Here is a 14,861-nt window from a genome sequence, read left to right on the forward strand (position 1 = left end):
CCCCCAAACAGACTCCCCCTAGAGTGTATGACGCATGCATGTTTTTAGTCCCCAAGTGCATAACTTTATATTTATCAACATTAAACCTCATTTGCCAAATAGATGACCAATCATACAGTGCATTCAGGTCAGCTTGTAAGTTGGAGACATCCTGTAAGGACTGTATTCCACTACATAACTTGGTGTCATCTGCGAACACAGAAATAGTACTTTTAATCCCCAACTCTATATCATTAAAGAGATTAAACAGTAAGGGGCCCAGCACTGAACACTGGGGGACACGTACATTGAAACAAAATACGTGCAAAGTCTTAAGACTTAATTTTCCTTCCAAAGCTGCTACAGCCTACAGGAGAACCAAATTATAAGCAAAGCATAAATCAACTATAGGGGGTGGAACACTCCAAGTATGCAGCATTGGGCAGAGTATTTATAGTATTTCCGATACAGAACTCTAAATGTTTATTCTAACTTGTATATGTTTGTTGTTGATTTAGATGTTATTATATTTGGATACTATTACCGAAGGAATAAGACAAAGGGTCTTTTTTTTTCAAGTAAATCAATAATTTTAGGCAAGCACACCAGAAGAGAGCAATTTATTAGCTCCTTCCATTTTTCTCATGAGCCATCTCCAGAGTTTCACTTGACCTGAACAAAACAAGCACCAATAAAGCGCTATTGCTTGGCAGCAGAAGCTCTTAAGAGGACAAAACGTCCCACTCTATCAGGAAGAACCACATCTGTTAGCCAGCAGAGCACATAATTAGGTTGGTGATTAAGTGATTAGCCATCTTCTGCCCAGTTTTGTTGAAATAATAAAATAGGTCTTACAAGCTAAATGAACACAGTATACAAACTGCGTAAGAGCTTTTCGATAACTACACACTCTGGTAATCCACTTGAATTGTTCACCATCAGAAGTAGATATAGAAAAACAAATCATTTACCACAGCTCACCTGTTTACAAGAGTGTTCCATTGCATACATAAAACACACTGGTCGCTTTTACTATTGGAAACCGGGTGATATCTCTGTATGACTGCACTGTTACAACAGTTGTTTTACTGGAGAACAAATGCCAAAAAGGACAAAACAGCCACAATCACATATATGAAAGCTACCTTTTGTGCCCACGCCAAGTACTTATTAGGAAGGAATAAAAGGACTTGTTTATATCTATTAACAAATGAAATAAAACAACAAAACAAAACACCCCCCTTGCCCCCTAGCCTAAGATACTTCAGACTCCCTCCCACCCATGAGATTATTCTTCCAGTGTCTTGTGTTAACCTTTCCCTGGTCCCAAATCTTCACTGGTGCTGGAGTCACCATAGACTTGAATGGAGCCATACTCCTATGATATCTAGTAAAGGAGTACACCCCCAATTTAAGACAAAGGCCAAAAGTGTTTCAATGTATTGTTTGAAATTTGAGATGTGCACAGGGGCAATATTATTTTAACTTCAGGCATTGCTCCCTGCGTTGCAAAGAGTTCTGTGGTTCTACTTTGCTGCCCCTTCTCACATTGGAAGATTTTCAGTTGGCCAACTCATTGAAAACAATGCACTCCCTATGTGGATGATCTCTTATCTCAACATTCACTGTAACGCACAGTAACAATATCTGAATTTCATTCTGAATGGCACTGTAACGTACCTTGCAAATCCACCCCAACACACATGCAATGCAGCACACCACAACACACAGATGAGAACCAATTGTGCATTGTATTAAAGTGAGTTAAAAGTTAAAGGTACATGTCTAGATTTTGGTGCATTGTAGTTAGTTGCCAAACTATTTAAAGTGAATAGGCTGCCTTAATGCAATGCATACTAACTTGCAGTACGGAGCACAACAAGAAGGGGGCTGTGGGCCCTTGCACATCTTCTAGGAGGGAAGTGTGGTGCGTTACTGCACACAAAAGTTAAAAAGCAATATCATGCATTGTGTTATGGTAGCCCACTCATTTTAAATAAGCTGACAACACCCTCCAGCAGCTTGAAAATCAAATCTGACCCTTTTTTGAGGATGTAGCACAGCATAAAGCATGGTGGTGTATTACCATGCGTTGTGGTGCTCTGCAATATAGCTCTGATGCCTTCAAAAACAATGGCACTGCAATACACCAAGGATTGTATGCTTTAGTATTGTGCACTTGCATTACTGCAATGCAAAGCTGTGAATCCAGCCTTAAATTTTACATTTTGCAGGCATTTGGGATAACACCTACTTCATATTTGTTACATGTCCCCACTCACATTGCAAAATAAAAAAATGCTGCTTAGAATTTTTAAGTGCTTATTACTTGCCTAAAAATCCAACCTAACCATCCCTATGTAATGTTAAGGAGGGGGCAGTGGGGCGTTATAGTTACTCAAATTAACCCTGTCTGTACAGTGCTGGCAGATTTAATCATCAGTTGCAAATTAGATTTGAACACTACCATAACAAAGGGTTAAAGGTTTGGAGGCATTGTGTGTTAATGAGAGGGAGCTCAGTCTGACCCTCAGTCAGACCATCTTGTCTCACTTTCAAACTGCTCAGAGTAGCTTGGAATCGGCACAAAGGCACCTTCAACAAAAGTATCTCAAAAGTAAGAACTTATTTTTCAAAATAATTTTTAGCTATGCTGTGTGAATAGGAGCACGTAACAAACATATATAGAAGTTTCTCAAATTTGACTGTAAAAGTGGAACTACACTTCAAGGTAAACACTGTAACAGGAACTCAAAATAGGTGCTTATCGAAAATACACTGACGGGGACTTATCAAAACTGGAGCAGACAGGATATGGAGCAGCTGCATATGGCAACCAATGTGTTCAGTTAAGTGTTGAAAATGAAAGAAGCAAACTGTTGAAAGAAGCTGTTTGGTTACTATGGGCAACTGCTCCAGATTCTGTCTGCTCCACTTTTGATACATTCCCTCCCAATATATTTTCCCTTTAAATTTTATTGACAGAATATATAACATGTAAAAAGCCTGCACTAAAAACCCTACTTTGAAGTATGCATTATCATAGTACAATACAAGAAATTGGCAGATATGCATCTGATACAAATAATTGCTTACCCCCACAAAGCAAGTCAAAAAAAAAAAGCCAGTGCTTACTTTTGGCAAAGTTGGCTAAAGAGCATTTTAGGAGACATGGGCTCTTTGCCGGTTGCTTTTATACTGTGCAGAAACAAGACCACTGCAGAAGTGAGTGGCCCAGGATTGGAGAGACTGATCACCAATGGACCCTACAAAGAAAATACATACAAGCACAATAATCAATCACACACATCATCACTTTAAATTATATACAAATAATTTATCATTACCAGCACAAATGTTATAATTACCATATCTTAAAGGAGAACTATGAGATGAGTGATTTCCACTCACCTCATAGTTCTAGCCGACCTGTGACAATGAGACTGTCACAGGTCGGCTCAGTAGATCGGGAGGTGAGCGAACACATACCGCGTTCACTCACCTCTCGATCCTGTCACGGCTCTCTGCCGTGACAGGGGGAGGGGCTGGATTCCCCTCTCCCCGCTCCGATTTGCCAGCGCTGACTGGCGGAACGGACGGGTGAGGGGGCGGGTACAGCTGGCTCTGCCTCTAGATAGGCAGAGCCAGCTGTCACTCACGCAGCTGGGCGGATCCCGTCATCTAAGTCAGGATCCGCTCCGGCTGCGGCGTCTCAGTATACCGCGAGCTGTAGCTCGCGGTATACTGAGCTTAGGGTAACGGGAGGACGCTATTTTTTGTCCTCCCGTTACCCTAAGGAGAACTATGGGGAAAAACACTGACCCCATAGTTCTCCTTTAAATCATAATTGGGAGAATTTAACTCTCTTCTATTAGTTATCTTTATATTGGATATTCAGGTTGTGCTATCTGTTGACTAAGTCCCTGTTTCAAAGCCCACATGTAATAACATATGGGGGGTTTCCTTTTCTCTCATAATCAAAAAAAAGTGAGCACCAAGGGCTGTTGATGAAGATGTCCCAATGGACCGTTGTCTCTCTCTGCAAATAAAACATGATTCATGGGGAAGCTTTATGAGCAATCCATGACAACAGTGCTCAACTACATGTTACAATCAAAGACTACAATTCCTGGTAGCCAATAAGGTCCCAGGGCGCAGGTACCCCCCTTTATTGGCATAGGCAGATTTATTTTTTGCTGGATTCTGAATATAAATTGACCCCAACAAAAACAAGTATGTAAGTTTTCTTACCAAATCTTCTTCAGTTAGGTCAATCTTTAGTTTTGCACCTCTCTCTCTCATTTCAGCCAGAGCCTCAGTTAACAAATGTGTGTGTGTCAGGTTCTGAAAATAGACAATTGGAACAAAATATAGCATTATTTAACAGAAGCAAAAATGGCACAATGACACAACATCTAAAATGCCTGGTTTCCTATACTGAAGATGTTAGTGTTGTTCGGGTGTTAAGGTCTTTATTAGAAACAGACTCCACATCCTACTAGTCCAGTACTTTCGTGGTAGCTAATTATGATAATTTCAGGTAGATAAATGAACACTTTCTTACAGGAGAGGGTACGGTCTTCAGCTTGTTCTAACTGGGTTTTCCAAAGCCTGTTTCTATCACAACAGAGCAGGAACCTTGGAGTAGAAACACAGCATAGGCTGACCCTATTAGCTGCAGAATACACTATGTGATTAACTCTGCAGGAATCCAGGACAAATGTTAAATATGCCCACACAATGTTTTCAAGTGTATCTCTGTAATATCATGCAATAGCTTATTACTCACTGGAAAATTATTTGTGTATGCCACTCATGTTGCACTTGATGATAATTAAAATGAATGACATAGATGATGCATATGACCATGAGCAAACTTGGGTTAAAGCGTGTTGTTTATTTAAAAATATATAAGTATGAGTCTAATTGTTTCCACATACGTGCAGAGCACCTAGGTAATTTTATATTTCTTGTGTGCTAGAACCGCAACTTGACTATTTTTGTGTGTGTTTACACACACACACATATATATATATATATATATACATACATAAAAAAAAAATTAGCAAGGGAATGGAAAGGTGTCATGTGAGGTACTCGAAGAAAGGGATTTTACAGGTACTGTAAGACAAAGATCCTATTATCTTAACCGTACGCCACAGGGCAAAGGAGCATTCCTAGACTACTGGTACATTTACAAGCAAGCCGACTGAGGAGTAGGCAACACAGTAAACAAATGCTAACAGGCATATGTAACAACGTGGGAAATAGGTTCTCACAGAAACAATTGCCGCACAAACGATTGGTATCACAAGCTGGACATTGTTTAGTCCTGAAGGCAAAACATGCTGTAAAGAAACACAGGCTCTTCCAACTCCTCCAAGAGGGATTGATAACTAAGAGAATAGCCGGAAGAACCTTAAGCCTGAAATTGGCATCAGAAGAGGTCTGAACATCCATCTGGTAAAAGTTAACAGGAACAGAGTGTGCCTTAACAAGGATAAGTGGAACCATATCCATTGGACAAGAGGTTTGAATAGAGAGTAGAGGTGCACCAAAATGAATATTTGAAATATATATATATATATATATATATATATATATATATATATATATATTTGTTTGTTTTCTAACTTTACTGTCGGGGCTTCAGTGAAATATCAGGGGGCTAAACAGACTCCTGGTATTTTCCCATTAAAATAAAAAAGAGACACAGAGGACACAGAGCACTTCACTAAGAACCCGATGTTAAACTTTTACTGTAGCTCAGTTGGAAGTATATTCATGCAATGCTATATTGTTTGGTATTCTAGTTGTACAGGGTCAGATCAGAGGAGTCTGCTTCGGGTAGTGAGTACAGCTAAATGGATTTTGGGCTCCATTTACCTGACTTGAGGGTTGTCTATTTTGACCGACTTTTAACACGGGCTTTAAAGATCAGGAATGACTACGCAGCTTGGGAATCATTTGTTTACATTGCTTTATTCTGGCAAATTGCGTAGAATACTGACAAAAACAAATCAGTTGGGTAATGGTTTTTTTTTCCACAGGCAGTAAATAGTTTGATTAATTTAGAGGGATAGGTTGGGAATTTGGGTGGTTTGTGTTTGATATGTAACCGGCCAAGGTAGGAATATTTGAATTAATGGTTTTATAAAGGTTGTTTAGGTTGCTGTGAAAATTGTATGATTTTAATATGTTATATATCATTATGTTACGGAATTTTACGCTGCTTAAGAGTGGTTGAGCTAAACTGTATATTGTTGTATCTTGCATGCAACGACAAAGAAAGCATCTTATCTTATGGGGACCTTCAGAAATGACAAAGAGTGAATCAGATTGTCTAAAAGAAGCTGTAGCTGAGAGGTATATTCACACAGCGCGTACCACATCCTGACAGATGAAGAGGTGAAAGTAATGAGGAAAGCAACCTTGTGAGTAAAGGCAGACAGGGGAGTATCCCTGATGGGTTCAAAAGGCAGCTTCTGAAGGGCAGACAGAAGCAGGCTGAGAACCCACGGGGTCACTGGGAGGCATACAAGGGCAACAATGTAAGCAACACCCTGCACAAAGACTTTCACTAGGGAGTGAGAGGCCAGCATTTTTTGACAAAAATAGCTAGGGCTGAGATTTGACCCTTGATGGTACTCAGCGGCAAATGCTGATTCTTAGTCTGCTTTTGTATGCTCTCTTTACTCATAATACTCCAAGCGTTGAGTTTAATCCAGTACTGACTTCCAAAGACTTAGGATTCAACTGAATCTCTGCAAGGTCTCCACGTTCCATAGGACATTCACTAACAGAGTCAGCAGCAGATCATCCAGGTAACCCAATTTGGGGACCCTGGGAGCGATGAAGAGCTAGGACAGGTGTTAAAGCCTTGGTGAAGACCCGAGGTGCCGTGTACAAGCCAAAGGGAAGGGGAACAAACTGGTAACCGGCATCTTCATGAGGAAGTTACACAGACTAATACTTGAGCCAAAGGCTCCTATGTATATTAACCAACAGGGGGCTTTTGCTGAATATTTGACAACGTGTGTCTGCTAATCCATCTACACAGTAGTGCAGGGCTACAAGTAACAGGTTAAGATACTGGAGAATAGAAGGATTCATCAAAATAGATCCGGAATCCCTAGTAATGTTTTTGGACCAGACTGCTAAAATCTAACAAACAGAGATGGTCGCAACAGCAGGTTGCATTGCTGGACCTGCTAGGAAGAACAATGCCCTAAGGAGGGCTTCTAACCTTTTGTCCGCAGAGTCTTTCATGTCCGGGATATCTTTGAAAGGGACAGGTTTTGTTAATGCAGGAAATGGCAGGGTCCACAACAGGGATTAATCATTTCTTGAGGAACTTTTCCTTGATAGGGCATTGCTGAGCAACCTGTTGTATAGGGTCAAATAATTTTTCTGAGTGAGGCCAATTAACATACAACCCTTTGCTGTAAAAGCAAGTGTACAGGGAAGATGTTTGCAGGCCAAGGCAGTTTCAGTGATCCTAAGCTGGTGATTAGTAACTTAGCTGACGCAGTCTGCTCTAAGTTCAGACACGTGCACACTGCGTCAATAAGGATAGAAATTAATTTTGGAGATTGAACCTTATACAGAAAAGAACCCTCAGAATCAGATGAGGTACCATCCTCTTCCTCAGGAAGAACAGGTGCAGTTAAAGGAAAATCAGAGATAGACTCTGGGGGAAAGCATGAGGGGGCTCTTTTGTGACTCCTGTGGTCTGATGCCTCTAAAAGGGCTGGAAGTCTACCCATGAAAATACATTGTGCCTGAGAATTCCTCCCTGGATAGACAGGAGGAAGGGCATGTGCCCAAGGGAGCTAGGGCATGATTGGGGACAGCAGTCAGGACTATCAGTGGTGGGACACTGTGGGAGAACGATGCTAGACCATTACCTGAGCATGTGGCACCCAGTCCCCAAGACAGTTCTTTTTGTGCCTACGATCTGCCGTGTGTGAGAGATCTTCCCTAAAGTGTACTCATGACCTGTTACAGCACATCAGGAGGGTGTTTCTTCCGTGACAAGTCACTGTAGGCAGAGGTGCACAGAATATCCAAGGATTGCTGTGCCGATTCGTGTATAGCAAGCAGGAGTCAGAGGAGGAGCTGACCATGATGTGCAGGGAAGGAAAATGGCGTGCACATGCACAGTACAGACAAATAGGAAGGTGGCTGCCCAGACGACTTGTCGGCCATGGGTCAAGACCCGCCTGCGGAAATGGGGCCAGAGTGACAGAGAGACTGCAAACTGTGTGTCACAGAATGCGCAAACTACCATTCTACTGGTTGAGATGGCTGAAAGAAGCACAGCAACTGGAGAGCTGCTTGCCCCTGCCAGCACATTAAGAGCTTGCCACCATACTCAAGGGAAATATATTCTTGTCCTAGCTCCTTCAGAGGGGCAACCAGGATTCTTCATGCCCCAGATGGCAAGCACCATGTAATGCTGAAAGTAGTCATAATGTCATAACTGGGGAGATAATAGAGTGCAATGCTCATGCCAAGAGGAGCACGTTCAATGTGAGGCTCCTTATTGGCTTTTTTCCTGACAGCTGTTACTATATAGGAAATCTTGTCCTACCTGCCAGTTAACTGCTCCAATGTCGCACTTTGGCGGTCCTTTGGTGCACCTGCCTCTAACTGAAATTTCGTTTAAACATATAGCCATAGATTTGGTAAGCCCAATGATAAAACCGACCTGTTACTGATACATATTGGGGATCCTCAACTATGCCACCTGATACCTTGAAGCCATTCTCTTGTCCAAAACAAGGATATTGTTACCAGCCAAAGCACCGCGTTTATATTGACGATTACTGCAGACATGGCCAGCTGTTTAGATTAAGAAGCTGTGTACATCTGCCCACCATCCACATACGGATGGTCTGGCTGAGTGTTTCAACAAAACCCCCAAAGCTATTCTTAGGTGGGTAGTACAAAAGCAAGGAAAAAACTGGAACTCCCTTTTTTCGGCACTTTTGTTTGCCATATGGTGGGTTCCTCAAGCCTCCATGGGTCTCCTACCCCTTAAATTGGTATATAGACAAAGACCCCAGGAATGTTTGACCTAATGAAAGAAGAACAGATGAGTTCTGTCCTCACAAGAGTGTTCCAGAGTACATCTCCCAAATGCAAGAAAGGATCACAAATGATGGTAAAAGAACGCTGGCAAAGTGTCCATGAGGCACAATGCTGGGTTAATAATAGGTTGGTAAAGTAAGGCACTTCCAGGTAGGGGAGTTTTTACATGACAAAAGCGATATGTTCTAGATGGCAAGTTTACATCTCTTTTCTTCAGGTTACAGGCTACATAAGTGCAGCAGCAGGGTCATTGAGTTAGAGCGCTGGTAAGGAAGTGGAAGGTAGAAAGAGAGGGGTAGAGTGATGAGAGTGTTGGTGGAAGCTGTTCCTGTTTGATTTGGATACATATCAGGAGGCTACACTGTTGGCTGAGCCCTGTTGTTCTATTGTATTTGTTCTGCTGGGGTTTTCCTAGCTGAAGTAAGAATGTTTCATTTTCCTGTTTCGGAGCTATATTGGTCTCAAAAGGAGCATTAAGTTGTTTTGTGGATGTCTTTTTGTTTGCTGCTGATAAGCCTTCTTAGTTAAATAAAGAACTAACTTGTTATAAAAAGACATTGTCCCACAGTCTCCCATACATAAGAAAAACAGGATTTGTAAATTACCGTAAAGTCCTTTTCTTAGAATTCATTAACATACACAAGGTCAGAAAGATTCTTATGTTGCTACACACAGGGGAACTGGATACTGGCAAATAAAAGCAGTTAATCAGCCAGGATATAACCCCTTATCATTCCCATCATGCTTCAGTTTTGTGCAAAAGCAGAAGTAGGAGTGATTATGAGAAACGTCTTCTAGGGACCCATGTCCCTTAATGAATGCAAAAAAATATATTTTACAGTAAGTAAAAAGTCCTGTTTTCTCATTCATTAAGGGATGCAGGGACAGAAGGATTCTGAGATGTATGCAGTCCAATTGAGGGGTGTGTAACACAGGAAACTAAATGCCAATAGGTAAACTTGAGGCTAGCTGGAGTTAAAAAAAAGGCCACCTGAAGGACCTTACATCCAAAGCTGGCATCAGATAGGGCCAGAAAATCCACCTGCCAAATCATAGTGAAAGACCAGGTGGCAGCCTTGCAAATCTGGCAAACAGATGCTTCAAGCTGAAAAGCCCAAGATGTGTTTATTGATGTACTAGGATGCACCTTGGCTGAAGTGGAACCTTATCCTTTTGTCGATAGGTCTGAATGAATAGCTGCCTAATACACCTAGAAATTGTGGAACAAGAGGCCCCTTCTGAATGACGCGTCAGTGAGTCTTTAGAAGGTAAATTCTAACAGCACGCATAACATCCAAACAGTGGAGAGAAATCTCCTTAGGATGTACTGGAGCAGGACAGAGCGATGGAAGTACAATGTCATGGTTAATGTGAAAAGAAGAAACCATTCTGAAGGGGAAGGAGGCTCTAGGTTTTAAGACAACCTTGTCTCAGTGTAAAATTAAAAAGGGTTCTTTACATGAGGGGGCCACCATTTTAGAAACTCCCCTTGCAGAGGTGAAGGCAATACGGAAAGAAACCTTGTAGTGGAGGGCGGACAGAGGAAAATCTCTGATAGTTTCAAAGAATGGTTTCTGAAGCTGACAGAACCATGTTGAGATCCCATGGAGTCACAGGTAGACATACAGGTGGATGTAAGTGAGCGACAACCTAAACAAAAGCCTTTACCAAGGAACGAGAGGCAAGCAGTCTTTGCCCTTTGATAGTTGTCAAGGAAGGCAACAAAGAAATGTTCTTCCTCCAGGCATATGCATTTTTTGTAGTGCTGTTCTGCAGACCAACATTTCAGCCAATAAATCCTCCACATATGCACAAACAGGAGACTCTTCTGGATGTGAGATGTGAAAAATCCACAAAACCATCAAACACAGTAGTGTAAGGCAATAGATTGGATTTGTAAATGCTCCAAAACTGAATGTTTGGTGAGGATCAATTCAGGTGCTTTCTCAATGCTCCCAGGGTCTGCCCTGGACATGACAACAAAGACCAGTTGCAAAGCAGGCCCTGTTAGGGAGAATAAAGACTTGGAAAGAGCTTCCTAGGTCTTATCAACCACATCCTTAAAATTAGGGCTGCAACTAATGATTATTGTTATAATCGATTAGTTGGCTGATTATTTTTTCGCTTAATAGGATAAAAAATAAATAAATACCACCCTTAATTTAAAATACACAAATGGAGTGTTACAAACAAAGTTTACTTCTAAATAAAACTGCACGCACAATTTTTTGCTGTCGCACCGCTCTGGAATGCATGGGGGAGGAGAGAAGGGGATCCACACCAACTAATCGATAATGAGAATCGTTGACAACAATTCTCATGATAGATTATTTGATTAGTTGGTTGCAGCCCTACCCTAAATATTTGAAGATTTCCAGCAGGAACAGTTAGTATTTTGTTAAGGCAAGAGACAGCAGGATACAGAATGACAAGTGCCCACTTTTCAATAAATTCTCCCTCTATTGGGTATTGCTCAGCATAACACTTGGGGGAAAGTGGGGGGAATATAGCTGGTCAGGAGCAGACCAGTCACTATACTAAACAAATTGCAGTAAGGCGTGTACACACACGCCGGATAAAGCCAGAGAAGACTCCGAGGAGCAGTTAGCGAATTGTGAGCTGGGGAGGCCCATAGGAATGTTCCCCCTCTGCTTATGTTCCGCCATACTGCAAGTCTGATAGTGTGTAAAACCCAATAATTGGTACTCACACACACGTTGCTTAAAGCAGGGGAGGTTATATGGCCAGCTGTCACAGTGTCACTATCAGGCAGTAGCAAGAACTGTCACAGAGATCCTTTCTGTGGAACTCTGTGGCTGTGATTTACCTCAGACAGAGAGGGCAAGAAAGCTAGACTGTATCTGGAGTGGTTCTGCAAGAGCAACTAGGGGGCATGTGGGGCACATTGGTGTGATGCAGTAACAAATTCAAAGTGCGTGTGACACATTTTAGTGATGCAGCACTGTTCCCTTAGAGTGCTTGTGACACATTTTTTTTTTTAAATGTTGCAGCACTAAAATTTTAAGTAAGAATATTATCTCATGCCAGGCTGGGAAACAGGCAAACACACACAGTAGTTGATACCGGTTAAGAGCCAATACAGGGGCCAACTGCTGAGTTCAGACAGTCTTCACCTGAGGGGACATACCCCAAGGGGAGTCTTCAGGGACAGGATACCACCAGTGGCCGCATTACAACCTTGGACCTGTACAGTAACACATTACACTAGATGTCTGGAGACCGACACGAGCAGTACCTAGTGCCCGAGGTTCAAATTACAGGCCAGCACAACCTCCAAGGCAGTGCTGAGTATCACCTGTTCTGGAAAACTGCAAAATGAGCACGCATATCTCTGCAGTTAATTAATCTTGATCGAAGAAAAAACATCATGGTAAAAAAAAAAAACAAGGAATGTTACATAAAATGGATTTGCTTCTCTCTAAGAAGAGAAGGCATTTGTTCTCCTTAGAACACTAACAAAAACTGTGTGTTCAATACTCTTGTGTGCAACAAAATAAGCCATACATCTCAGAATCTTGTCCCTTAAAGTGAAATTAAACCCTCAGATTTTTTAACATAAACCAATACTGTAATGTGTGCTTTACTGTAATCCATGGTTGTTTCCCTTCTCTTTGCTGCTCTTCCTTTTAAATCTGTATCTGTTCTCATGCTGGGAAGACCTTCTGTTTTGCAGCAGACTGCCTTGTCTCTGAAATGGATACATGGTGTCTGTGTGTAGGTTTGCAACCTGAGCCAGCACTACAGGAAGAGGCCCTGAGCTGCAAAGGGAAGTTCTCCCCCAGCATGAGAAGACATGAGGATTTAAAAGGAAGAGCAGCAAAGAGAAGGGAAACTACCATGGATTACAGTAAGGCACACATTACAGTATTGGTTTATGTTAAAAAATCTGAGGGTTTAATGTCACTTTAATTAATTATTAAAGATGTATTTATTTTTTCATAAGTTGAGCCTCTAGTCTGGATGATTTTTGGATACTAATTCTATGGCAGTTATCTTATTCTCAGCGATGCTGACAGGTGCTTCACTGTCCTGCAAATAACATGCTTTTGAGTCATACAATGGTAGTCTACATCAGAAAGGTTTTTGTTTTTTTACAATAAGTTCCCATAAGCATTGAAATAACTAATGCCTTTATAAAAAAAATGTATATATGTTAAAGGGAACTTTCCCTAGAAGAAGAGTAGTTCTGTTTATATAAACATTATGCTTTATGCAGATCATTTCAATTAGTGATATACTGTATGTAAAACACCATACTTGCATGACTGCATTGAAGAAACAGGTGTTTCCCAGGTTTATTATGCCCTTCACAGGGATTGATGTGCTATTCAGGGAGGTCCTCTCTTTAACCTTTTCACTGCTTTCTTCATGAAGGCAAATGACCTTCAATGAACACCCTGGAATTAAAAAGAAGTAATTTTTAATCACTTAAATCTTGCTTCACTATGAAAACAAATCACATCAGCAAAAATGTTGTGTGCTGGCAGCACTGGAGAAAAAAGCACCACTTTCCAACACTTTCTGTTGTATAAGCATACAAATCTATGACTTACTGCAAACTAAGGAACTGTAAAATAAATATGGTCAAGTGCTATTTTCTGTGGATAATTCTAGTAACTGGGATTCAAACTCAGGCAACTCAGTCTTGCCTAAAAGCATCCGATTTGCCCAATCTGACAAATAAGCCATAAATTACGTAGTTTGTTAGACTACATCAATATATTACCTGCATTTCGCCCACTATTGAACCTGCAAAGCTTGCGTATATCAGTAGTTAAAGGAAAACTATGAGGTGAGTGCTTTTCACTCACCTCATAGTTGTAGCCGACCTGTGACAATGAGACTGAGCACTAGAAACCTTGGCACAAATGAGTACAAAATATGTTTGTTTTTTTACACTATTTTTAAAAATAACCCTTGTAGTGGGGCTACCCCCCACACTGCAAGGGTAACTGCTTGTTTTGTCTAGGGGGCAAAAATGTAAACAAAACTCACTCGATCCTAGGGTCCTGCCTGGATGCTAGACCAATCCTCACAGCCTCTTCTACACCGAGCTCTGTCAGCCTAAGGATCCGTGACGTCATCATATGTCTAATAAAGGTCTATTAGACGTAAATACGCCGAGGTACACACCAAAGCCATAGTGGAGGGGTAGGGAGGTAAGCGTTCCCCACCACAGGACCAAGGATCAGGTGAGCATTTCCTCTTTATTTTCACCACTAGAGAAAAATGAGCAGTGCAGGGGTAGCCCCACTGCAAGAGAAAAATATAAATGTTGCCAATGCTGAACCCCCTTTTGAAAATTGATGGTTACTTGGTTGTAATACGACTTTAAAGATTTAAGTACAGTAAACTCCCCATTATCCGGCACTCAAGCAACCGGCAAAAAAAATATGACAAAATAGGTCCTCAATTTTTTTTTTTTACTGGTGGCTTGATACACACTAAAAAAATGTTGGTTGCTTGGTGCACACTAAAAAAAATTATTTGTTTTCATCTTGCTGCTGGCTGGCAGCAGAATGTAAAAAATGGGGAGAATTAGCCAGCCTGCTGTTGGCTACTTCAAATTGCAAGAGCCAGAAGCAAGCTGGCTAATGTACCCGCCCACTGAGCAGAGGAGCAGAACTGAGAGAGAACTTTATCTCTCAGGTCTGCTCTCCGCTCAGTGAGAGATAAATAGCCAGCCGGCTATTGGCTATTTCAAACTGCAATAGCAGGCAGGCTATTGCACCTGCCCACTGAGCCGGAGGGGGGGGGGGGGGGGATTT

At 41.5% G+C, this 14,861-nt stretch overlaps 1 protein-coding gene across 1 annotated transcript in view; it reads right to left on the reverse strand.

Annotated features, from left to right (window-relative positions):
• Positions 1-14,861, reverse strand: part of USP45 (ubiquitin specific peptidase 45) — a 116,778-nt gene that overhangs the window by 63,791 nt on the left and 38,126 nt on the right. The window contains exons 6-8 of the mRNA XM_018564919.1: positions 13,351-13,490; positions 4,231-4,323; positions 3,115-3,245 (exon numbers count right to left, since the gene is read on the reverse strand). Coding sequence (XP_018420421.1) covers positions 3,115-3,245; positions 4,231-4,323; positions 13,351-13,490 — 364 coding nt within the window. The remainder of the gene's footprint in view (positions 1-3,114; positions 3,246-4,230; positions 4,324-13,350; positions 13,491-14,861) is intronic.

This window comes from Nanorana parkeri, unplaced genomic scaffold, assembly GCF_000935625.1.
Source record: "Nanorana parkeri isolate BGI_ZX_2015 unplaced genomic scaffold, ASM93562v1 scaffold795, whole genome shotgun sequence".
Lineage (NCBI taxonomy): Eukaryota > Metazoa > Chordata > Amphibia > Anura > Dicroglossidae > Nanorana > Nanorana parkeri.